This window comes from Anopheles merus, chromosome 2L (assembly GCF_017562075.2).
Source record: "Anopheles merus strain MAF chromosome 2L, AmerM5.1, whole genome shotgun sequence".
NCBI lineage: Eukaryota > Metazoa > Arthropoda > Insecta > Diptera > Culicidae > Anopheles > Anopheles merus.
Genome location: NC_054083.1, coordinates 49807569 through 49830819, shown reverse-complemented (window position 1 = coordinate 49830819; position 23251 = coordinate 49807569). Strand labels below are relative to the sequence as shown.

The 23251-nt window shown below is 50.5% G+C and overlaps 3 protein-coding genes across 7 annotated transcripts in view; 1 reads left to right on the top strand and 2 right to left on the bottom strand.

Moving 5' to 3' along the window:
• The first annotated feature begins 204 nt into the window (after positions 1 to 204).
• LOC121592805 (general odorant-binding protein 67-like) lies at positions 205 to 1218 on the top strand. Its single transcript, XM_041914604.1, has 4 exons — positions 205 to 321; positions 398 to 574; positions 648 to 914; positions 991 to 1218. Exons 1-4 carry the CDS (start codon positions 280 to 282, stop codon positions 1099 to 1101), a joined length of 597 nt encoding a protein of 198 aa, XP_041770538.1. The 5' UTR covers positions 205 to 279; the 3' UTR covers positions 1102 to 1218.
• A 100-nt stretch (positions 1219 to 1318) lies between these two features.
• Positions 1319 to 7000, bottom strand: LOC121592368 (serine protease nudel). Its single transcript, XM_041913768.1, has 13 exons — positions 5999 to 7000; positions 5606 to 5939; positions 4513 to 5538; positions 4257 to 4446; positions 4019 to 4188; positions 3836 to 3949; positions 3600 to 3774; positions 2924 to 3535; positions 2668 to 2837; positions 2273 to 2596; positions 2077 to 2206; positions 1778 to 1993; positions 1319 to 1691 (listed from the first exon to the last, which is right to left on the bottom strand). Exons 1-13 carry the CDS (start codon positions 6980 to 6982, stop codon positions 1319 to 1321), a joined length of 4818 nt encoding a protein of 1605 aa, XP_041769702.1. The 5' UTR covers positions 6983 to 7000.
• A 4829-nt stretch (positions 7001 to 11829) lies between these two features.
• The window catches only part of LOC121594940 (zinc finger MIZ domain-containing protein 1), a 98827-nt gene continuing 87405 nt past the window's right edge, over positions 11830 to 23251 (bottom strand). For 2 of the 5 annotated variants that reach the window (XM_041918799.1, XM_041918797.1), the window contains 9 exons: positions 19127 to 19314; positions 18666 to 18958; positions 17475 to 18594; positions 17053 to 17396; positions 16766 to 16978; positions 16555 to 16697; positions 15962 to 16477; positions 14995 to 15889; positions 11830 to 14911 (listed from right to left, as the gene is read on the bottom strand). In XM_041918799.1, coding sequence (XP_041774733.1) covers positions 14774 to 14911; positions 14995 to 15889; positions 15962 to 16477; positions 16555 to 16697; positions 16766 to 16978; positions 17053 to 17396; positions 17475 to 18594; positions 18666 to 18958; positions 19127 to 19301 — 3837 coding nt within the window. In that variant the 5' untranslated portion in view covers positions 19302 to 19314 and the 3' untranslated portion in view covers positions 11830 to 14773. Of the gene's footprint in view, positions 14912 to 14994; positions 15890 to 15961; positions 16478 to 16554; positions 16698 to 16765; positions 16979 to 17052; positions 17400 to 17474; positions 18595 to 18665; positions 18959 to 19126; positions 19315 to 23251 lie in introns of all 5 variants that reach the window. The other 3 variants (XM_041918801.1, XM_041918802.1, XM_041918800.1) reach the window with 3 other exon arrangements.

Below are 23251 nucleotides of genomic sequence, written 5' to 3'. Positions count from 1 at the left end.
TTCAATGATTCTCCGTGCAATTGTACTGAGGGGGGAAAGAAAGACTTGTTAGCTTTAAATCGAAGGTCAGCAGGGGGAAAAAAGCATCACAATGAAGTCCACAATTGAATGATCAAAATTTGAACGATCACAAAGCAATGGCATGTCATTAGTTTTAGAGAACCATGTATATATAATGTGTTGTATCGGTTCACAAGTCAGAATAGAAGCTTCTATTGGCCGAGGAAGTTGCTTGAGTCACAAACTAGTCCCAGCGCCCGAATCGTCCATCCCAAAACCATGCTATCGTTTGTGTTTGTAGCCTCGATCATCGTTGGTTTGGTAAGAGACACAGTGAGAGACAACTTAGATTCACTCTCTGGAGAAGTATAAGCTCTCCTTTTCTCCCCCTCTTTAGGTCTCTTCACAACCACCAGCACCGGATGCGTCCTGCTTCCAGCCCACGGCAGTCACTGCCGAGGATTGCTGCAAGATCCCGAAACCGATCGACAGTGCAGTAATGGAGAAGTGTCGGGCTGAGAACCCCAAACCCGGCCAAATGCCCGCCCCAGGCGTTCCCCGTACGGAGGGTTGTGTAAGTGACACTGAAAAGGACCTTCTTTCTTTCTTGTCCTTCTCTGACCTTTTGTGCCTTGCATCCCCTACAGTGCATCGTCCAGTGCGCCATGATAGAAACCGGTGGGTTCGTGAACAATGCACTCGACACGGACGCGATCAAGCGCTCGGTGGCGAGCACACTGGGGGCGGATCCGAACTTTGGCTCACTGGTGAACGATGCCGTCGATACCTGTGCCCGCCAGATCCAGAACGATCCGGCGTACAGTGTCGCACCGATATCTTCCTCGCCCGATCGTGCTGGCTGTAGCTTCATTCCGCAGGGTTTCATTAACTGTCTGTACACGACACTGTTTAAGGTAAGTTAGAACGTCTTCCGTGAGGCGAAGCAGTTGGGTGAGAGATACTCATATTGATGTTGTTGGTCATACACAGAGCTGTCCAGCTGCTACCTGGACCGAGAGCAGCGACTGTCAGGCGCTCAAAACCAAGCTGGACAGTGGATGTCCCTTCTTCCTGCTGATGGGACGTGGACCCAGAAACTAAGCAAAGATCGACTCGAGATGACACTAATCGCAATTAATATCTACCTTTTTGTTTGTTTGTGTGATTTCTCCCCCTCTTTGTTATTTTTCATCTAAATAAACTAAATTGCAATTCAGACATCCATCCGCTTTTTCTTTGCCGATTCACATTACGATGCTAACTTTATTACCTAAAAAACGTACTCGTAAGATCTCATCACGCCTTCTGACACCACCCCTCACGGGGCACACAGCAACTCCAACCGATGGCAGTTCTGCTCGTCCTCATAGTTCCAGTTGATCACCTTAAACATGGGCCGGCTCGGTTTCATGTAAAACGTATGGTTCTGGTTGATAACGACCTTGGAGAACTTGTTCTGCACGATCGCTTTGGTCGCCGAACGACGCAGCTTATCAACGGGCGTTTCCGTCTGGTTAGCAGTACGCAACCGAGCACCTTGCACGATCGCTCGGCCAAAAATTTTGCGCACCTGGCTGTAACCCAACTGCTCGCAGATGCGCTTCATGTACTCGTCGTCGAACTGGGTCGTCGTGGGGAAGCACTTTGAGTGCCAGATGCCGTAGCTTTGCTCCATCAGCTCACCGTACCCACTAGGGGAATAAGGAAAGAGTAAAAAGGGAAATGTTAACTTCAAACGTGACATTCTACAACACGAAAATGTAGTAGAGATTCTTACGCTTCATAAGAGTTTTGCTGCAGTGCGTAACAGTACAGCTCATCCTCCCCATTCGGGCAGTCCCGTTCCTTGTCGCACACAAAATCGTACGGCACGCAGATGTCGGACTCGCCGCACCGGAAGCTCGTCGAGTGGCACCGACAGACGCGTGGATTTTCGTCCGATTTGTCCCAACAGTTGCGCACTCCGTCGCAGATCTTGCCCGGGTCGGTAATTCTAAGCCAACAAGAGAGGGAGAGAGAGAGAGGGAAAAATTGTAAGATACCTTTTATCGCGACCTGATCTTACAGTGATCTTACTTCAGATAGGTGTAGCAGGAGCAATCGTGCGGTTCGTCCGTCGAGTCTCCACAATCGTTCTTGCGATCGCAGAAGCTAGACTTGTCAATACACCGTCCATTCGCGCAACGTAGTTGATGTGGCAGACAATCTTAAAAATTGACATAAAAGAGCCAGTGTAATGATCAGATACAGCACACTGACACGATCTACTCACTTCCAGTTTGATTGCGTGCGGCACACATCGCCGGTTCCTCATCCGATCCATCGGCACAGTCTGGCTTGCGATCGCACAGCAACTTCTCACCGACACACTTTCCATAGCGACAACGCTTTCCTCCGCAGTGGGGTTCCTCGTACAGCTGATCACCACACTGTTCCTTGTGTAGCACGTTCTGGATCCTGTGGTACGATTCCACCAGGCTCGTAACACGCACCACTTCGTTGAACCCGCACAGACCGCGCTTGTGCTGGTAGAACCCGACCGGATACCAGCCGGAGCGGCTTGTTTTGCACACGATCACACCTGATCGTGTCGCTTCTGTGAGGAAGGATTAAGATGCGAGAGAGATCAGTAGGAGTTCTTGCAGCAATCTCTCTCCTTCTCCTTACCTGGTGTGTAACAAGATTCGTGATGGTAGTAGGGCTGCTTCAGATCCTTATGGTAGCATCGCACCCGTTCCCCTGGACAGTTGGTGGTGTTGAGATGCACCCGCAGCGTTTTCGTTCTTCCGTACTTATCCTGTCCCACCGCAAGACACTCACTGTCCGTTAGGTTTTCACTACAAACAAAAAAAAACCCAATCCATTAGTAGTGTTGTATGGTGAAAGAGAGAGAGTGTGTGTGTCACCACAGCACAGCACTTACCTCTCCGGCACAAACGTTGGCAGCACGTGCCGGCTAAAGGTTAGCTTCGTCGCCAGATGCAGCATCACCGTTTCCGCCTCCGGTATGTAGTGATAGCAATCGACCCGCACCACCTGCTCGTACGGCCCTTCAATGTGTAGGTACGACTTGGCACCGCCCGCCACCACCGCCAGATACTGATGCCGCAGGTTCACCAACCGTGTACAGCTCCCCGACACGATGATCCAGCTCGCATCGATGATCAGCCCACTGCAGATCATTACCCCATCGAGATAGATGTTCGTATTCCAGGGCCAATCGTAATCATCGCCAAAGTTTTCCACCAGCTCAATGTGAGCGTTCTCCTGGAACACGATCTGGGGCATGTGATGGGGCCGGTTGATTGGGTTCAGTGGACGAATGTTAACCTGCACCGGGTCCTGCTTGTGGTTATGCTCAAAGTGTGCAATGTCATGCTCGGTAGCGTTGATGTGCTGGACGCACGAGACGCGCAACGCTTGACAGGGAGCATGGAGCGTAAGGTTGACGTAGTGTAGATTGTTTGGATTTGCAAGCAGCCCAACAGGCAGATCGGTCGGTGCGAGTGAGAGCAGTGAGTAGTTGCGATGACCACTAAAAAGAAGCGAAAGGTGTATGATGAGGTGTTTCTGGAGTACGCAAGATGGTACAGACTTACGCAAATCCCAAGAAGGAACAGATCTTCTCCACAGCATGTTCCGTCTTTGCCGTGAGGACCGCTCCACACAGTATCTCCCAGGTTCCGTTCGTGTTTTTCGTCACAATGCCCGTGTTGTGGAAGAGGGTGAGATTGTTTGCGTCGAAGTACACACGATGTCCATCCGTAAGAGCCACTAAAGCACCATCAAAGGTTAGTATGACTTCCCAGAACAAGGTGTCCACAGCAATACTTACAGCAATCCAGCTCATCTTCATGCATCGGACAGTCTGGATGACCGTTGCAGACCTGCCCCCCGGGAATGCAAACCTGGCTGATCCGGCACGCATACTGACCAGCCTGACAGTTCACTGAGGAAATAGAAGAGCTTGTTTTAGCTTGTTTTGATCTGAAATACTGCACCGAAGAAGATCACTTACTACAACCCAGCTCATCGGTTTGATCGAGACAGTCCGTCTTGCCGTCGCAGATCAGGAAATCAAACTTATCCTTCAGGAAGTCCCGACAGCTACAGTTCAGCTCATCACTGCCATCCTCACAGTCTACGATCCGATCGCACCGGTGAGCCACATTGATCCTCTGGGTGATACTAGAAAAAGAGGTTAAAGGTCATTTATACAGCCTTTTTTCAATAGCTTACTCCACCGTAAGTCTTACTTTCTGCAGGAAAAATGCCTGTACTGAGCCGTATCATTCGGCAGCATCGTCTGCACTTTCGTGTTCGTGTGCACACTGTGCACCGTCATGCGGAATTGAGCCACTCGTTTGTGTTTCTGCTGCTGCATCACGTCCAATTCCACCAAGAATGGATGATCGGAAGAATCTTCCAGTGGATCTTCGGACGTGGCTTCCAGTGGGAGTTCCGTAGAGAACACTTCCGTTGGTTCCGTTGTGACGTTCACCACTGAAGTGCCATTCCCAGTGCGTACCTGTCCACGTACCTCCTTGACTGCCTTTTCCAGCGCCTTCCAGATGACTTCCGTTGTGGAGGAGGTGATCGGTGCAATGAATGCGAAGCCTTCCTTAGGACGATCCCGTTCGTGATCGTGTATGGGGAAGATGATCGCAGAGTCGGTTGTTGATGTGAAGGTTGTTGTTGGCTCATTCGTAGTGGAAGATGGCTCTGTACTGAGCTCCGTTGTGGCCTCCAATGTGGTTGACTCCGGCGAGGTAGAGGCTTCCGTAGGTGCATCTTCTGAGGTACTTGCTGAGGTAGAGCTGTCCTCCGTTGTGCTTTCTTCAGCAGTAGATAGCTCAAGCTCAGGTGTGGTAGGGGCAGCTGTACTTGTAGTAGTAGTGATCGGTTCCGTCTGTGCTGTGTTCGTCATGATCATACTCTCCTGCGCTTCTACACTCGCTTCTTCCGGCACGCTTAACGTCGTCGTTTCATCCGATGTGAACAAAACGGTCGTCTCAGCTTCCGTTGTATCCACATCCGAAGCTCGCTGTGTGGCACTACCACCCTCCTCCTCACTTTCTTCCTCAGCTCGCTGCGACATCGATCGTAGCATCTGATCCATCCCACAGCCCGACTCATCCTCACCCCCAAGACAGTTAACGTATCCGTTACACTTCTTGCCCGGTGGTAGACAGATTCCTCCACCCCAGATACATCGCATCCCCGGACAGTCAGCCCGCGCAGTACGTGCTGGCAGTGGCGCATTTACCTTCTCCGCAATCCAATCGATAAACAGTGCCACTCGCGTGTAGACACCGGGTTCGTGTGCACGCGCACATCCCTCCCCGTGGCTTACCACACCGGCCAGATACCACTCGAACGGGTTCGACTTGCTCTGACACACAAACGGTCCACCGGAATCACCCTGGCACGCATCATGACCGCCGTCTTCTTCTGCCGCACAGATCTGCAGACTGTCACGATCGGATTTGTGCTTGCAGTAGCTCAGGATCGGCACCGAAACCTGCATCAGATGGTCGGCTAAAGAGAAGGAATGCGCTGGATTAGGGAAGATGTGTGCATCCTCCTAGAAGCCAATGATACATACGTGCTCCACCACGCTCCCGCAGTGCACCCCATCCAATAGCGGTGCAGACAGTGCCGGCCTTCGGTCCCCAGATCCAATCCCGATCGTCCGTCGTACGATGGCGCTCCGGCATACAGATCGGACGCACCCATCGATTATAGTGGAACGGATGCTCTACCCGCATCAGCGCAATATCGTTCGCCATCAACGACGAGCTGTACGCGTGATGAACGATCATGTGCGTGACGCGTGTGATTTGAACCTGCGGCGCAAAGCTCCGCTTGCGCAACATGCCCGACCGTACCTCGAAGTAGTGCTGGTCGAAGTTGTCACAGCAGTGAGCGGCGGAAATGATCTACAAGAAGTGCACAAGTGTAAGTGGCAAGCAAAATGATAAGCTCTAGCTTCTCTTACCCAATGTTCGTTGTAAATGCTGCCACCACAGTGATACTTCCCGTCCCGGAAGATACCGACGATGAACGGGTACGCTTCCGGCTCGGCGTGTGATCCTCCAACGATGCGCACACTCTCCACAATTTCACTCTCGTTCGCCTCACGCCTCGTCCGCACATTGATCCGGGCGGCGTGCTGTTCGTGCATCCGACTCGTACCGCATCGCACCGCCGGACACTTCACGTGTACGTAAACCCCATTACAAGCCTCACTAAACTCGGGCTGCGATACGGCACTGTTCGCTCGCTGGCTAATGTACGGTCCGGGCAGACTGCCATGCCCGTGGCTCAACAGTGGCTCACGATCGAGTGGCCCGAGCTCCGTCTCGCAAGCTTCCCTTGCCCACTGCGTAGGATTATGGCACACCGGGTACCACTTCCCGCGATAGTTCCGATGCAGCACCCCGGTAGAGTGCGGGACCGAGTACGCCAAATAGTGCCCCAGGTCACGCACCAGCATCGTACAGTCCTGTTCATCCTTCCGGTTCAGACAGTTATCGAAACCGTCGCACTTTTCGAGCAGACTGTAGCACATCGACCCAGACCGGTGTGCCGAACGGTACTCCGCCTCCGTGTGGAAGCAGGAGAAGGAGAACTTTTCACACCCAAAGCATCCCATCTCGTCCATACCGAGCGGACAGTCGGCATAACCATCGCAGAGCTTGCGCTTGGGGAGGCGCGAAACGCACGAGCACGCACTCTCGTCACTACCATCCATACAGTCCGTCTTGGAGTCACACCAGCTGCTGCGTTTGACGCACTGGTGCGAGCTAAAGCACGGTACCGAGCCCCGCCGGCAGTGGTGGCGTCCCTTGGCCCGTGCTGCCAGTGAGCGTCCCGCCGCAAACATCGTGTCTAGATTTTCGTCCATCGCTTCTTCGGCGTCCGCTGGGTGCGTTTCATTCCCGGCGTGATGTCGCGTCGGTTGCTCCACGTTCTGCATCATGGAGCAGAGGAGGATGGGGCCGGCCTGATCGGCCGGCAGCTCCGAGGTGCGTGCACCGGCTTGATGGAGGTTCTGTATGCTAACGGGCATGTTGATCATAGCTGGAGGGGAAAGAAGAAAAGACACAACAATACAGTGAGAACTCACTCTCTCTCTCTTCAGAGTGTGGATGTCACACTAATCACCTTCGGGAATGCGCGGTTGAATGAGTGCATCGATCGCGGGATCATTCAACGGAAGCTTACCTCCGGCACCCGGATGATGATGGTGGTGTTGTTGATGATAAGGCTGCTGCTGGTGTTGCTGGTACGGTGGATACCCCGGCGCGTTCGGATACACGTAAGGAGCGCCGGCACCGGCAGGACGAAAGCCGTACGCCGTCGGTTGTGCCCCGACCGGTGGTGCGTTCTGGTAGAAGCAAACCGTATTCGGCACATACCCAGCCCCAAACGCCGAGTTGACAATGATCTGGGAGGAGGCTTTCGTTGCTTCACCCGTGATCGGAATGCCTGGCGAGTGTTGGAATGTTGCCCCAGGGTGTGTTGGCTTCAGGTGGCCATTGCCTGCTGCCGATCGAAGTTGATCGCATAGGTTCAGGAAGGGAGCACTCGGACCAACGACCAACGGTTGGTGAGGTGATTGCGGTTGAGTCTGATGCTGCAGATGTTGATGTTGTTGGTGGACGACGGCACGCATCGGACTGGGGGTCGTGTCGTGATGCATTTCCTCCCGATTGCGCGATCGTGACATGACAAACTCGTTGATGTTTTCCGGTGGACTCATCACTAGGTCCTCATGGAAGGGGTGTGGCTGAAGCATCTGTGCTAGTTGCAGCTGATGTACAACATCGTGGAGATTGCGAGCCGCTTGCAGTGGGCTTTTGGTTGTTGTTCGTCGCTTACTCGTCTGTTGGGTGGATGGCTTCACCGTGACAGGAGACGTGGAGGTGGAGTCGATTTCGAACTCAAACAGCTCACGCCGCTCTGTAGTCCACTCGGTGGTGGATGCGTCCTCTCCGCTCAGTCTCATATGATCGAACAGATCATCCAAACTCCGTATAGAGCTGTTCTCGATCGGTTTGTGTAGACTAGGGTCAAACACCGGCAGCATGGGAGTGGTGGTGATCATCTCATCCTCCATACTCGTCCTTAGCTTCTCCTTCGGGATGGCCTGTGTAATGTTCATCTTATTCACAAGCTGCTCAACAGTCGTTATCTTGGGGTCGTTTTTCGGAGCGTGCATCTCCGGCCGGTAGCTTGTACTTCGCTCCGTGCTACTGTAGTACACCTCTTCATACTGTGGCGTCGTCTTCTCTTTGGCTGGGCCCATCTCGCCGAACCCCTGCAGCAGGTTCGCCATCTCGAGAAAGCGTGCATTCACCTCCTCCGACAGCCGTTGCAGCTTTTCGTAGATCTGATCGCACAGCTTCCCGTTCGGTGCTTCCTTCCGACACCGGTTGTACTCCCTCTCCAGCCGCTGGTAGTCTTTCTGTGCACTGCGCTTTGCACGCTCCAGCTCGTCGAGCGAGATGTCGGTGTGGCGCCGCTTGCGTGGCGCACGGGGTGGCGACTCAGGACCGACCAGTATGCCCCGGTAGTCGATCGGCACTGTGCCGAGATCGAACTCACGCTGTACGCGCTTTCGCACACCGTACGTGATCTCGCCGGAACGATCGTCTCCGCGGGAGATACGGTTCGGGACGGCTTCTGCGCCAAAGGCTTCTCGGCGCGTGCGGTGGCGTTGGAGCAGTGGATCGAGATCGTTTAACAGTTCGAGCAATTCCAGCGATCCCATCAGGATGTCATGTGCTTCCGCTTTGAAGTACGTTTCGCGGATGCTTTCCAGCTCTTCGGGGCTTTGTACTTCGATAGGTTCTAGCTCAATCAGGTTAGATGGTTGTTGGGAGAGAGCTAACAGGAGGAAGGTGTATTAAAAATGACACTAGAGTCGATCACCTCTTGATCTACTATCACGTACCTGAAGCGGGTATGGTTAGGTAGAAACCGAACGCGATCGCAGCCATCACGATCACTCCACCGATCGCCGTCATCATCAGGCAGAGCCAGTTCGTCCTGCCAGCACCCACCAATTGCTGCATTCTCGTCGAGTTGGTCGTTGCCAACTCTTCTGCCGTGTTGGAAAGGAAGGAAAGCCAAGAAGGTAAGACCCCGTTTCGTGCACGACCTCCAATGCTCCACCCGAACTAGGTTATGTTATGTCAATCGGTTTAAAAAGCCCAATAATTGTTTATACACCGGGAGAGGCGCGGGTCCAATGATAGTTCCGCTTACGTACGAGTAATTGGACGCACTGTTGACAAACTTTTGAGCCGAGCGTGCCCAAACCTCCCCACCCTTTGCCCTCTCCCTCCCTTTTTCATTCATATCACCTGGTGGATGGTACCGCAGTTCGTTTGTTTACTTGTTCACATTTTGGGGGTATGTTGAAAGTTTCAAAGTAAATCGCTCAAAAGACTAACAGGGTGAGGGAAAATGTATGGATTTCTTGTGCATTCCATTTTTTGCTTATGCGTGTGGACCGTCTCCTGAGCAATTGAGGACAAGAAAGCTCGATGTGTGTGTGTGTGTGTTTTTTTTTAAATCAATTGCTTTGGCAGTTTGTTTTCGAAACGTTGGTAAAAACATGCAGCCATATGTAGGACACGCAATGCGTCGTTGGCACTTACCATCTAGCACGGTTTGATCGTGATCCGCCATATTTGATTGAAGGAAACGGCTTGCTGTGTGTACTGTACAACAGAGAGGCAGTGCGTTGTAGAGGTAGTAGGCACTGACCACCTTTAACGCATAATATCACTTGTAACGAACACTTTTCACGCTAATGAATTGATTGATGAGAAACGGACTTCGTTTGATAGGAGAAGAAATTGCACCCAAAAATCTAAATAAATCCACTAATTGTTGAATATTAACTGTTAAGCTAATTGTTGCTTATTACACTGCGTGGCACACGGGTGAACTCAATTTCCGTACCACTTTTTGCTGTTGCCTTCACTGTACACTGCACCGTGCTTGTTGCTGGACTGTATGTTCAGCCACGACCGCTGCTACCGCACTACTGCTGACCGGTGATCGATCGCGCTGGCTTTTTCGTGGCGGTGCATTTTGCTCGCGGCGCCGGTTTTCAGCTGTATCAGCTGTTTTTTGGCACAAGCGTTTGGGGACCGGGGTGAACCGTTGGAGGAGCGCAACACAACAAATCACACAGTTGCTATAAAACGTTTGTTTGCTTGTTCGTTCTAAAGCCGCGTGTAAGGGAGTGGAAGGTGGGTTTAGTGGTTCTGAATTTTTGCAACAATCAATCAATCAAATTAATCATTTTTTGGAAACAAGGAATTCGATACAATCAGTTAGTGGAAGGGAAAAGGGCCCTAAACGGTTCTTGATTCGTTATGGAACCGGAAAAGGCGATTCGAATCGTTGTGGAACTGGAATAAGTTCAGGAATAATTCCGGTTCGGTTTTGGTCCAGAATCAGTTCCAGGACCAGTACGGGTTCAGCAACAATTGTAGGATCAGTTCGGTTTCAGTATCGATTCCAAGACTGGTTATGGGTTCGTGCTCGGTTCCTGGACTGGTATGGGTTTAGTATCAGTTCCAGGATTGGTAAAGGTGCTTGATGAGTTTTAGGAACGATATGGGTTCGTAATCGGTTCTTGTATCAGTATGGTATGGTAAAGGTTCGTGGTCGGTTCCAGGTCTGGTATGGTTTCAATGTCAGTTCGAGGACCGTTGCAGGTTCAGTAACAGTTCAAGAACCAGATTATAAGTTCGTAGTTGGTTTCAGGTAAAGGCTTGTGATTAGGTCCAGGACCGTTATGGATGCAGCTTCTGTTTCGGAACCGATATGTTACCTGATACTGAGAACATGTAGAGGTATCATCCAGTTCCGGTATGAGTTTAGTAACAGTTCCAGGACTGGTATAGGTTTGTGATCGGTTCCAGGGTCGTTTTAGGTTCAGTAACAGTTCCCACAGCGTTGTAATTTCAGTAATAGTTGCAGGATTGATACAGGTTCTTGATCGGTTCCAGCACCGGTAAAGGCTCGTAATTAGTTCTTGAACCGTTATAGGTTTAGTATGAGTTCCTGGATCAGTATGTGTGCTTGATCAGCGTCAGAAGCGGTGTGGGTTCGTAATTGGTTCCAGGTTCGATCGCAGGTTCAGTAACAGTTCCAGAACCAATACAGATTCGTGATTGGTTAAAGGTCCGGTATGGGTTCGTTATTAGTTCTAGGACCGTCATGGGTTCAGTATCAATTCCTGGATCGGTTCGGACTCGTGATCAGTTTGCGGGACCTGTATGCGTTCAACATCAGTTCCAGGGTCGTTATGGGTTCGTGATCGGTCCCTTGATTAGTATGAATTCAGTATGAATTCCAGATTTGTGATTAGTTCCAGGATCGTTTTTGGTTCAGGTTCAGTTATGGGTCCAAAAAGAACTCAATATTAGTTCCTCAACCTGAACCCACAAAAAACCCATTCTTAGCGCAATCGAGTGGACAAATTGTGATATGATAAATTTAACAACAAAAAAAAGGAAATAACATTTTACACGCAGTTTGAAGTATTTTGTTTTTCAATATGTGTATTTTTTTTTCTTCTCTCTTGTTTCATTATTATGTTCAATTCATTTATTAGTGTGTTGTGTGTCTGTGGTTGTGGCTGTTTTTTCTTCTCTCTCTCTCTCTCCCTCTCTCCCTCTCTCGCTCCCATTGTTACGGCCAGTAATCACTTCCTATCACCCGAACCTGCTGGACAACACGGTCGTCCAAGTTTCCTTTCCATCCATTGCAAGTGTATAAGTGTGTTTGTGTGTTGTTTTTTTATCATTTTATCTGTGTGATTGTGTGTGACTCTGTATTGTATGCTCTTTCTCATCTTTCTTTTAGCTCAATTTCCAGCTCCGTTGTTTTTTTCTTCCTCCTTGGAAGTGGTAATCTATCAAAGTACACAATGACACAATGACGCAAGAGAGACAGAGATAGTAAGAGCGAGCTTAGAGAGGGGGTAGTAGAGTGTGAAAAAGTTACAAGTTGGCTTAGTTGTGTTGGTACCCTCCCCTTCACCTTCTGCCCCACAGTTTGTTGATGATTTTCGCTTGCCTGCTTCGATCATTTTGCGTTTAAATCGATCAATAGTTGGGATGAGTTTACTTTTCCTCTAATGTAGTTTTGTATGTGTGTTTGTGTGTTTTCTTTTTAATAATTTGCTAAGCTGTGTATCGTTAAGTTCTAATGGGTAAATGGGGAGCAGTTGGGGTTTTGTAGGGAAGGTTTGTTTCCCCCTCATTTGGGTTTGCCATTTTGTTTTTGTTTTGTTTTTTTCATTTACTCTTTCTCACCTCTTTTCACTAATAGTTAGATGCTTGGGGTTTGTTTTTAATGCATTTTTATTGGTGTATGTAGTATGCTTTTGTGTCACTGTGTGAGAGAAATTGTATGTTTTTTTTCTGTTTGTATTTGTGTTTGTGTTTTTCTTCATCTTCTTCTCCTTTTCTGTGTTGTGTTCACTTACGCTTGAATTTTCGTTAGTAATAGTAGGTTACTTTCATGTTTTGTACACTTTTGATTAATTTTCTTTTGGGTTTGTTTTGTTTCTTTTTCGTCTTCTCATCCTTCTTCTTCTTCTTCTTCTTCTTCTTCATGTTGTATTTAAAATTTAGTATCATTAAATGTAACATATTCCATTTCGTGTATGCGTGTGTGTGTGTGTTTTCTTCTTTCTTTTTTTAGTTTTTAGTTTGACTTTTCTCCTCCCCTTTTTTTACTGTTCTAACCCAACTTTCACGCGCTCACTTTTCCCTTACTTTCCAATCACTTTTCCATTTTTCACCGTCGGTGTCGGTACACCACCCAATTTCCCCCCCACATCCCCCTCTATGATCTAAAGCTTAGCAAGTAAACAAACGCCTTCCCAGCCTTTCCTAATTAAACATTTTACATTGTTCTTGCTTCCTTTCTTCATCGTGTGTGTGTGTGGGGGGTTTTGTCTAGGATGTGCCACATTCTTTCATTCTTTCTTTCTGTTTCCACTCAAACTTCTTTTACATTCAGCACACACGCACACGCGCACACCATAATAATGCGGAGGGGGTAGGAAGAAAACTAAACAAAACAAAAAAAAAAAAACAAGAATAAAAACCCTTTTCCTTGCTTAAAAAACGAAACACGCACGCAGGCGTGACGCACGTGACGCTGGTAGGCATTACATACATACAGATTTGCTTTGTTTTATAATATTTATATTTATATATCCGTAGCTTTACGTTCTAATGGAGTTTTGTGTTCGCTCTAGTTACAGTACAAAATAGAAAACAGAATATAATACACGAGAAAAGCGCAGGAGATAAGTTATGGTAGTTGATAAAAATAATAATAAATAAACCGCGCTCGTACTAGAGAATGCAGAGAGAGATAGAGACAGAGAGAGAGAGAGAGGTTAGAGAAAGAGAGTGTTAGAGAGAAACATAGAGAGAGAGAGATGCAAGGGGGAGCCAAGCAAAAACTTAACGAGCTGAAGGTGAAACCACAATTGCTAGTAAATAAATAATTCTTCTTACATTACATGACCAACCATAGAGGAGAGTGTTAATTAAAAAAAAAAACAAATGCCAAAATATAAAAGGCCACACACACACACATAAAAGGCGAGGCGTTTATATTAATTTAACTGTACAATAGAACTCCTTTTCCCACTTTTTGAGAAAGTTTAAGTTCTTGCTTCGCCAATGTGTTGTTAGTGTGGCTTGTTTGGGTGTGTGTGTGTGTGTGTGTGTTCCTACCATAACAGGGCATGACTTTAGTCAGGCTGTGAATTAAAATAAATCACAACTTAATGGAACAAAACATACAAAAAAAAACTCCCTTAAACGAGGATAAAAACGAACAACGTGCTCGTGATGAAACCTCTTTTTTGAAGGTTAGTTAGTGTTGGTTTTGCTGGCAATTTTCCCCTCCATCGGCTCTTATCTCTCTCTCTCTCTCTTTCTCTCTATCTCCCTTCCTTCCTCTCCCTTTCTCTCTCTGCTCTCCCTTCTTCCCTTTAAACCCCATTTTGTTTGCTACACTAGAAGGACACGAGCCGTACACACATCCTTCCCCTGTGGAACCTTCCCACACACCCAACGGAAAAGGGATGCTGGCCAGCTGCGTGACAATGCGAGTACCTGATACGATAGATGCTGTGTGTGAGTGTGTGTGTGTATGTGTTGTTTGTGTCTTCGTGCAAGACCCGTTTTGCAATCAATTGCTAGTTTGTTGGTTTCCTCCCCCCCCCCCCCCCTTCCCCGCGGTGAAAGCTGTACATACTAAAACTAAAAACCCTGGCCACTTAAAAAATCTTGGGGAGAGGGGAGGGCCTTCTTATCAGGCCGCGCTACACGATTAAACAAACAACAACAACAGCAGGGAACTAGCACAACACAAAACCGACCGACCCACACGCTGTGTGTGCCGCTGGGCAGAGAGTAATGGGGAGACATGCCCCCATTTAGCGGGGGGGGGGGGGTCGGGGTGGGGAAGAAATAGGAAACGGAAAATGCCCGCCCGCCAGCCCGCGTCTGTACTGTATTATCGACTACGCTAACTCTATGGTTTCCTATCTCTCTCTCTCTCTCTTCCTTCTGTTCCCATTTTCAAATATGTTTTCCCCGTTTATCATACTCTCTCTCCCTCTCTCTCTCTCAGTGTGTGTTCAAATTCCACTTTCTAAAACGTTGTGATGGTCCTTAGTGTTTGTCTGTTGTGTTTAGTGTTGTCAATTGGGGCGAACTTAGTCGAACAGTGCGGCCAGAATGTCGTCGCTGTTGGCGTTGTTGCTGGAACCGCTTGACGGGGGCGTGTTCAGATCCGGCGGATCGAGATAGGAGAGCAATTCCATCGGATCGACGATGCCGTTGTCCGGTAGTAGCTGTTGAAGTGACAAAACTCTTATTAGTCTCCTGTCTCAAGAACACACTTCGCTTCCACTTCGCTTCGAGTGAGACTACTTACGTTAAGATCGTTGCCTCCTTCACCCTCAATGACGGCGGCCGGATCGAAGTTGAGATCTGCCGGCAGATCGACATCGGTAAGACCGGCCAGCGCATTTTGATGGCTTTGCTGCTGCTGCTGCTGCTGCTGGCCCATCATCGAGCCCATTGAGAGGAGATTTTGCTGCTGCTGCTGCATCATGCTCTGGGGCGAGTTCATCATGTTCTGCGGTGAGTTCATGAGACTTTGCGGTGAGTTCATGATGTTCGCGGCAGGGTTGTTGGGCCCAAGGCCCAGATGCTGCTGCTGCTGCTGAGGTGAATGTAGCTGCTGCATGCTGTTGCCATGCCCGGCATGGCCGGGGCTGTGGCTCATGTTGCCGTTCACGCTACTGCTGCTGCCGCCGTTCGGTTGCCCGTTCGCGTTGCCGCCACTGTTGCTGCCGGTGGACTGTTGCTGCGGGTTGGAGGTGTTGTTGATGTCGTTCGCCGGCGGTACGCTTGGCGGGCCGCCCGGCGTCATCGGATGGCCGGACGAGTTGCCACCGCCCGGCGTGTGCGGTGTGTGCGGTGTGTGCGGCATCTGTAACAGCAAAACACCAAGCGGGACATTGTACTCGGTTGCAGGACGCGCGAGGGAATGCAAACACACGATACTTACCTGATCGTTCAGTGATTTCTCCATCGCGTTCAGCGGATCGAGCGAGTTGACCGAATCGCTCAGATGTGCCAAAGGATTGCCGGCGTGGAATTCACCACCATTGCCACCGCCGCCACCACCACCACCACCTCCGGGAGTTCCGGGGCCGTTATTGTTACCGACGCTTCCAGGGCCGCCGGCCGATCCGGGGTTCGTGCCCGGTTCTTGCTTGATGATCGCATTTCCGTACGAATCGTACTGGGGCGTTCGGTTGTAGCTATCGAAGACAAACAAACAGACGATTGATAAGCATCCAAATGTTTAGCTTTACACTTCGCAAAATACTTACTTGGAACCCATCATGCTGCCGCTAGCGATCGAGCTCATGTCCGGGCTCATGTAGGGGCTCATGGCGTTCATGTTGTCCCAGGTCGGGAGCGAGGTGGATCCAGGTGACATCACCTTGTTGAAGTGCTTCGCGTCGACACCGTCCGGGTCCGGTTTGATCACGGGCAGACCGGGTGTGCCAGCGCCGCGCGCATTGCCGCCACTCGGTTCCGATGGTACGGGCGGTTGCTGCTGCTGCTGCTGCTGCTGCTGCATCGGTGGTGGTTGTTGTGGTTGATGCTGCTGTGGATGTTGCTGCTGCTGCTGCTGCTGCTGCGACGGTTGCTGAGGGTTGAGACTGCCACCAATGTTGGGATTATTGACACTGCCCGGTGGTTTGACCGCTCGCCAGTTCGCCTGCGCATCGATGATCACCTCCTCCGTGTCCATGCCGTTCGGCGTGTTGGAGGAGTTGAGCGTGTTCAGTATCGCCCACATGTACTGATCGATCTCGAGCCCTTCCGTTAGTGCCGGTTTACTGAGTGTGGAGAGAAAAGATTAGATTAAAAAACTGATCACACTGACCTCGAAAATCAGCTCCAAAAATGCCCTTACCTGCACACCGGACACCGCCAGTTGCCGCGCTCGCAGTTCAGCGCCAGATAGGCCTCCAGATCGAAGCACTGGATGTGCTTGCAGTCATGGCCGCGCGCTGGCAACGTTATCCGCTTGGTGGTTAGTGTACACTTGAGTGATACCTAGGAAAGGAAAGCAAAAGATCGCTCAATATCGTGCATCGATCGACGAAATGGACGCGCTTGCTTACCTTTGCAGACGTTGCCGACGCGTCCGCCGCAAGCGGATCCTTGTCGGGGCCGCCGCCCAGCGGTTGGTTCGGGTTCGTTGTGTGATTGACGGCAAAGGTGCGCTTGATTTTGGCCACCGCATGCTCCGCGGACAGGAGGTTACGCTTCAGCAGCGTGTGCAGCACATGGTTTACCGACGGCCGATGCACCAGCTGTAGCACGAACAGATGGGACTGTAGCAAAAGGGGGAAGAATTGACATTAGAAGATGCCTCAATTTTGCCCACAAAACAGTGCAAAACACTTACACAGCAGCAGGTGCTGACGGTGATTTGGATCGTGTTGCGGCCCGGCTGGCAGACCTGCTTCAGGTAGAGCGGCCGGTGCGTGTTCTTGTTGTCGCCCCGGTCGATTTCGAGCGGCGTCGAGTTGGCCGACACCTGCACGCTCGCCGGCCAGTTCGTGTTCATCTGCCGGTCCTCGTGGTGGAAACACTTCAGCTGCAGCTCGAGATCCGGCCGGCACATGAGCGTGTTGTAGACGGTGGACTTTAGCTGAAACACGTGGTTGCTGACCGCGAGATTGTGCTCGAGCCGGAACGGTGGCAGCAGTATGCCGTCTCGCACCGGGAATGTCAACCGCAGTTCTTCGTCTTCTGAGAGAAAGAGAAACGTAATGTTAGCCTGATGCCTTTTGTGGGGCGGGAAACCGGTAATTCTTCGATACTTACTCTGCGGCAGGTTGTTTGGCTTCACGTCCGGGTTGGGGCTGATGTAGGGCGTCATGGAAGAGGCGGGCGTTAGCGGTGGCGTAGGATTACCCGGCACCGGACTGTGCTGGAAGTTCATGCGAATGTCCGGCTGGTAGCCCTGCATGTTCTGGTAGCCCGTGTTGTAATACTGCTGCTGTTGCTGTTGCGTCTGCTGCTGCTGGTGCTGCTGGTGCTGGGGATGATGCTGTTGCTGCTGCTGCTGCTGCTGTTGCTGCTGCTGCTGCTGTTGATGCTGCTGCTGCTGCTGGTGGCCCATCAGCGCCCCAGGGCCTACGGGTGCTCCTACCGGTCCAACGCTTGGTCCACCGTACGGTGGCGTGTTCTGTCGCTGCTGCATCATCGGCGGTCCGCCGCGATAGTTCATCGGACCCATCGGCCCATGGTGCCGCCCGTACCCGGCGCTGGCCTGCATCGGCAAGGGAACGCCGGCGGCTGCTGCAGCGGCCGCCGCTGCCGCCGCCTGATGCGGCGGGAAGGGTCCACCCGCGCCCGGCATACCCTGCCCCTGGCCCATCCCGTACATCGACCGCTTCTGGGCCATCTGCATCTGGGGGTTCGGGTAGGGGGCCATCCTCCGCGGGTGCTGCGGGTACCCGTTCGCCATTCCCTGCATCTTCGACATCGGCGACATCTGGTTCATCTGGCTGAGCGGGTTCATGCCGCCCATCTGGGCCGCCGCCATCCCGTTCATACCGCCCGCACCGCCCGGCCCCATCTGGCCAGCGCCGCCACCGCCGCCTCCGCCCATACCCATGCCCATGTTCATCATCTGCGCCATCGGGTTCATCTGCTGATGGTGCCGGCCGTATCCACCGCCCGCACCACCACCAGTGCCACCGCCACCGCCGCCCATCTGGCCCATGCCGGGCACCATGCCACCGGTCGCACCGCCGCCACCCATCTGACCCATCGGTCCCATGCCGCCGGCGCCACCGACACCACCTCCGGCGCCTCCTCCTCCGCCGCCACCACCGCCCATCTGGTTCATGCCGTTCATCTGGCCACCCATGCCGCCCATTTGGTTCATGCCGTTCATCTGATTCCACGACGACTGCGAATGCATCGCCATGTTATTCATCTAAAGAAAAGTGATGGAAAAGAACCGATTAGCGTGCTTGTGGGTTGATTGTCATGCTGATGCACACGTACCTGTGGATTGTAGCCGACGTCCATGTTGCCCTGCTGCCCGCCGGCCGCTGCCACCATACTTTGACTGTTGAAACCTGTTGGCGCACCGGCAGCTGCTCGTCCACCGGCTGTCGCTCCAGCTGCCGATCGCTGCTGCTGCTGCTGCTGCTGTTGTTGTGGTTGTTGCTGTTGGCCCGCAGCTGCCTGTAGCTGAGCCTGTTTAGCGTATCCTTTCTGGAGTTGCTGCTGCTGCTGCTTCACGTCCAAATAACCGGCCGCCGCTTCCGGGTGCAACACTCCCCGATGGTAATCTGCTGATAGAGGCGAGAGCAGTTGTGATTTGAGCATCAATTACAAGCTGTCAACACAAACACTGTCAAGCACAGAGCGCTACTACGTAGCGTGGATTGCATAGCTTAAGGCGCTTTGTGATGGGCGGAGTTACCCTTGTTTTTTTTTCGAAATTAATAACGAATTCATACCGTGATGAGGATTCTGCAACTGTTGATAGCTTTGCTGCTGTTGTTGCTGATGGTGGTGGTGGGGGTGCTGCTGCTGCTGGTGCTGCTGCTGCTGTATGTCGGGATAGCCTCCAATGTAAGGAGATCGACGATCACCCAATGTTGGAGCCCCTAGGGAGCCCCCCTGGGCACTCATATCTCAGCCATTGCTGTAAGCAAAAGGAAAGAGAAAAGCGCGTTAGAAACGAACGGTCACGCACTGACGTCACTGAAAACGGTAAAAGGGGATTTATAAAACGTCAAGGAACGCTGATGACGTCATGGCAGGCATGGCATACCACGCTTACGTTGTTCTATCTTTGCCGTATTGGAAGCTAATTTTAGTCGTGGGTGCAAAAGGTAGCGTCCGGATGGAATTGAATATGAAGAAAGGGATGCCTCCAAGTGTGGGAAGCAGACGCAACAGAAGCGTATTGGAATGGAGCGGAGTGTTTGATTGAGTGAGGAGATTCGCCCACAAAAGGACACACAGCTCGTGGGCGGATGAGCTGAGTGCGGGATAACGCATGGGAAGGAAGCGACTTTTGGGGCGTAATTCCTACGTCCTTATTCCGTGATCAACCTACTTCCAGCAAGCAGATGAGCGTCATACGCGTGGGATTGTGGTGAAAATTTCCAGTGGATGGAATTTTCCTATAGATTGTAAAATATCTACCCGCACACAGACGGCAAATTGAAATATCATCCCCTCTCCCTTTCTTGCCCTCAACTCCCCCCTCCTCCCATCACCCCCTTGGGAAAAGAACGGTACTTATTCCAATTGCTCCTGGCCAGCAGCAGAACGAGAAACAGACAGCATAAACAACTTCCCATGTCTATTAATACTTCCCACTGCTGCCGGTCGCGTAGTAAGCGAAACCGCGCGTTCGCGTACTTGAGTCCCCGACTTCCCCCCTCCCCCCTTTAACCACATTCCCTTCCCATTCCCAAAGCAGGTGGCAAGAATCAGCGGAAAAATACGTTTCTCCTGAAAACCCCCCCTCCCCCCGCCCTTTCGTGGCATTTATGTGCATTCCTCCCCCCCCCCCCCCCTCTGTGTGCTGGAGCGGAAGCAGGGGAGGGTCTGAAGCTCGAAGCGTTTTGTAAACGATTTAACACACAAACCGATTATCCAAAACGCATACACACGCAAACACCCCCTCAACATTCGATGGATGGGGGTGGTTGTTGGGCAAATGGGCAAGCCAAGTGCAGAAAGTAAACGAGGGGGGAGGGGGGGGGGGGGGGGGTACAGAAGTGCAATCCTCCCGAGAGATGCGTGATCTGGGTTTTTAATTTTATTTATGTTCTTTTCCCTCCTTCCTCCTTGCCATTGGCTTTTCCTCCCTCTCCTCCATTTGCGTAGTTCACTTCTCGGTACGCAAATGAGCGTTTTATATATGAATTTTGCGCGAAAGACACAGATTCCTCTTGCGCAAAAAAAACACGCGCCAACCATTCGATCCGGAAAAACGCGTCCAAACGGGAAGTACGTGTATGTGAGTGTGTGTGTGTATTGGGATCGGATAAATAATTTGACTCTCTGTGTGTGTGTGTTTGGCTGGCGTGGTGGAGCGTGGTTCTTGGCGCTCCCGTCTGACCGTCCCCCCTCCCAATGGATCGTGCGGTGAGGGAATATTATTTATAAATTAAATCGAGATCGGGGCGCGGATACTATTTTCCCGCGGAGAGAGACACACACACAAGCGGACACAAGCGCGGTCCACACAGAGCCGAAAGGTAATGAGGGTTTTCCTTTTTCCGCGTACGGCGCGCCGCGTCCGTTCATGAAATTAATTCAGGTTAAAAGTGCCGCCGTGTCGCGGTAAACTTCCCCACCGTCCCGTTCATCGTTTCCCCCACTCGCGAGAAAGAGAGAGAGAGAGAGAGAGGGAGAGAAATGCGCGCAACGCTGTTGATGGCGTTGATGATGGCGCTGATGACGCCGATTGAATGAGGTCAGTGAAAGGATGGGGATGGGCGTGCAGGAAGGAAGGAAAGGAAGGAATGGAAGGGGAAGGGTGCGTCATGGTGGTGCCAGTTCCCACCATTCCGGTCATGACTTCCGGTTGTGGTTGTCTCCTCTTATCGCGCGCGCGGGGAGGGAAGCGCTCAGCGAAACATTTCGATAGTTTCCAGCCGAATGGGCACAATGGATTGTAAAGTGTTTGGAATGAAATTGAGACGTGTTGTTAGGATGGACTGCTTGTACTCTACATGCTCATAAAGTTATTCTAAAAAATAAAAATAAAGTTTATAAAATTTCCACAACCACTCACATTCAATGGAAAATGTCACTGGATAGCGAGAATAAGGTTATTGATAATGCCACCGTTCCAGGGTGGAGCAATGGAACAAAACGACACCCTTCCCAGTTCCAGGGCAATGAAGTTGTTACGCTTTGTGTTGGTCACCACTTCCACCGTCGCGGGCTGCCGCGCTACGCTCGATAATCGTTATCAGTGGTTTTGATTTTACGCATTCGTGCTTTCGTAGTGAGCAGCGCCCACAGGGCACAGGCAAGTGGACAAACACACTATTAAGCTGTAACCAGTGCCGTTTTTTTTCTCTCACTCTCTCTTCTTTCGTTTTGGTTGTTTCAGGCGTTGTTTGGTTATTTTGTATCGTTTCGTTTCGATAATGTATCCATTGCGGGGGGAGTTTTTTTTCTTTTTTTTACATATTGTAATTAGCTCATTTTGCAATTGAATTGGATGATTTGTGTTTCACTTTGTTTTCTGTTGTTACTTTTATGGTTTTAGGTGTGCTTTTGTCTTCTTTTTTTGTTTGATTGGTTTGTTATAATTGTTATAAAGTTGATAACAGTTATAACTTTATCTCAATCATTGCTGTTTGAATTTTTTTTTATATTTACTGCCTTAATGCCTTCTATTTTGATTTTCAAATATTATCTTCTTTTATAAAAAAAATTATCTTCTTAAAAGATATCATCAAGCCATTGCAATACACAATGTAAAAAACCAAAAATAAATAGCACAATGAAAAATCGCAACCACTGCAATCGTTAGCACCTTTCTCTCTTTGTATTATCACGCACAGAAGAAGAAGAAAAAAAAAACGGGACAATAGATTGCACAACAATTGCAGCAAAATGGCTGCGGTGGCCGATAAGCCTGAGGTATACGCGAGAGGTAGCAAAAAGAAAAGCTTACAAAGAGAGAAAGAGAGAGAGAGAGAGAGAGAGAGAGAGAAAAAGAAAACAATCCAAATGCAAACAGTGAAAATGAAAAGGCAATGTTAAACAGAACCGCGACCAACACACATACACGGGGTTCAGGGTAGTATATTTATTTAATAGTATTCGATGACTGTTGGCTCAGTGCGTTTGTTCGACTCCTCTCCCCCCCCCCCCCCCTTCCACAGCACCGTCCACAGTTTCGCCACTGTGGCCACTGTTCCGCCTCGCTGCCCGGTAATGGGCAGTGGCAGCGAAACCACACGGGGCGGACGGGTGCACGGTGGACGGTGAAGTACAGAACATTAAAATTGGGTTGCAATCGGGTTGAAACAGTAAATCGCATATGACAATTATCCGCTTTGCTGAAGTCATTCATTTGCCCCAAAGGTGTGGGAGAGATTGTGGTGCAGAGAGGACAAGAGGTGCAGAAGGGGATAAATTGTTTGTTTGATAAGCTCGCCCACACTGGAAGGAATGAGTGGTGAGAATTTTTCCAGCATTATGATGCCGAGGTTTGTGCCCGGCTGTTTGTGTTAATGTTTTAATCAATGTATCAATAATGCAGCAATTCGGGCGTCGTCGTCGCCTGCTCTGTGTTGAGCTGAGTGCTGCACAACAAACACATCGATGGACAGCCAAATCGATCGACATTGTAATGCAATGATGGGTGGGGGGACGCAGTGTTAGTAGGCGTTGCGTGCATTCAAATGAGCGTGAGCGATGGGAGATGCGTTGGGTTTTAATTTAAATCTTTTAAAATTAAACAACCTTTCAAACACACACACACACGCGTGGCCACATGATAAATAGTGCAATGTTTCAATTAGAATGTTTCGCACACCCTATCGGAAAGCAGGCGCGGACAGTTTAGCAAACACCAAAACAACACAGCCAAGGTGCAAGCAAAA

Excerpts from the sequence above, each read along its gene's own strand:
- LOC121592368 (XM_041913768.1), bottom strand. The coding sequence starts at position 6,982 with ATGATGCAGAACGTGGAGCAACCGACGCGACATCACGCCGGGAATGAA. Across the intron at positions 5,940-5,998 it reads GCATTTACAACGAACATTGG|ATCATTTCCGCCGCTCACTG; the intron begins GTAAGAGAAGCT and ends CACTTCTTGTAG. Across the intron at positions 3,775-3,835 it reads TGAAGATGAGCTGGATTGCT|TGGCTCTTACGGATGGACAT; the intron begins GTAAGTATTGCT and ends ATGGTGCTTTAG.
- LOC121592805 (XM_041914604.1), top strand. The coding sequence starts at position 280 with ATGCTATCGTTTGTGTTTGTAGCCTCGATCATCGTTGGTTTG. Across the intron at positions 322-397 it reads CCTCGATCATCGTTGGTTTG|GTCTCTTCACAACCACCAGC; the intron begins GTAAGAGACACA and ends CCCCCTCTTTAG. Across the intron at positions 915-990 it reads TGTACACGACACTGTTTAAG|AGCTGTCCAGCTGCTACCTG; the intron begins GTAAGTTAGAAC and ends GGTCATACACAG.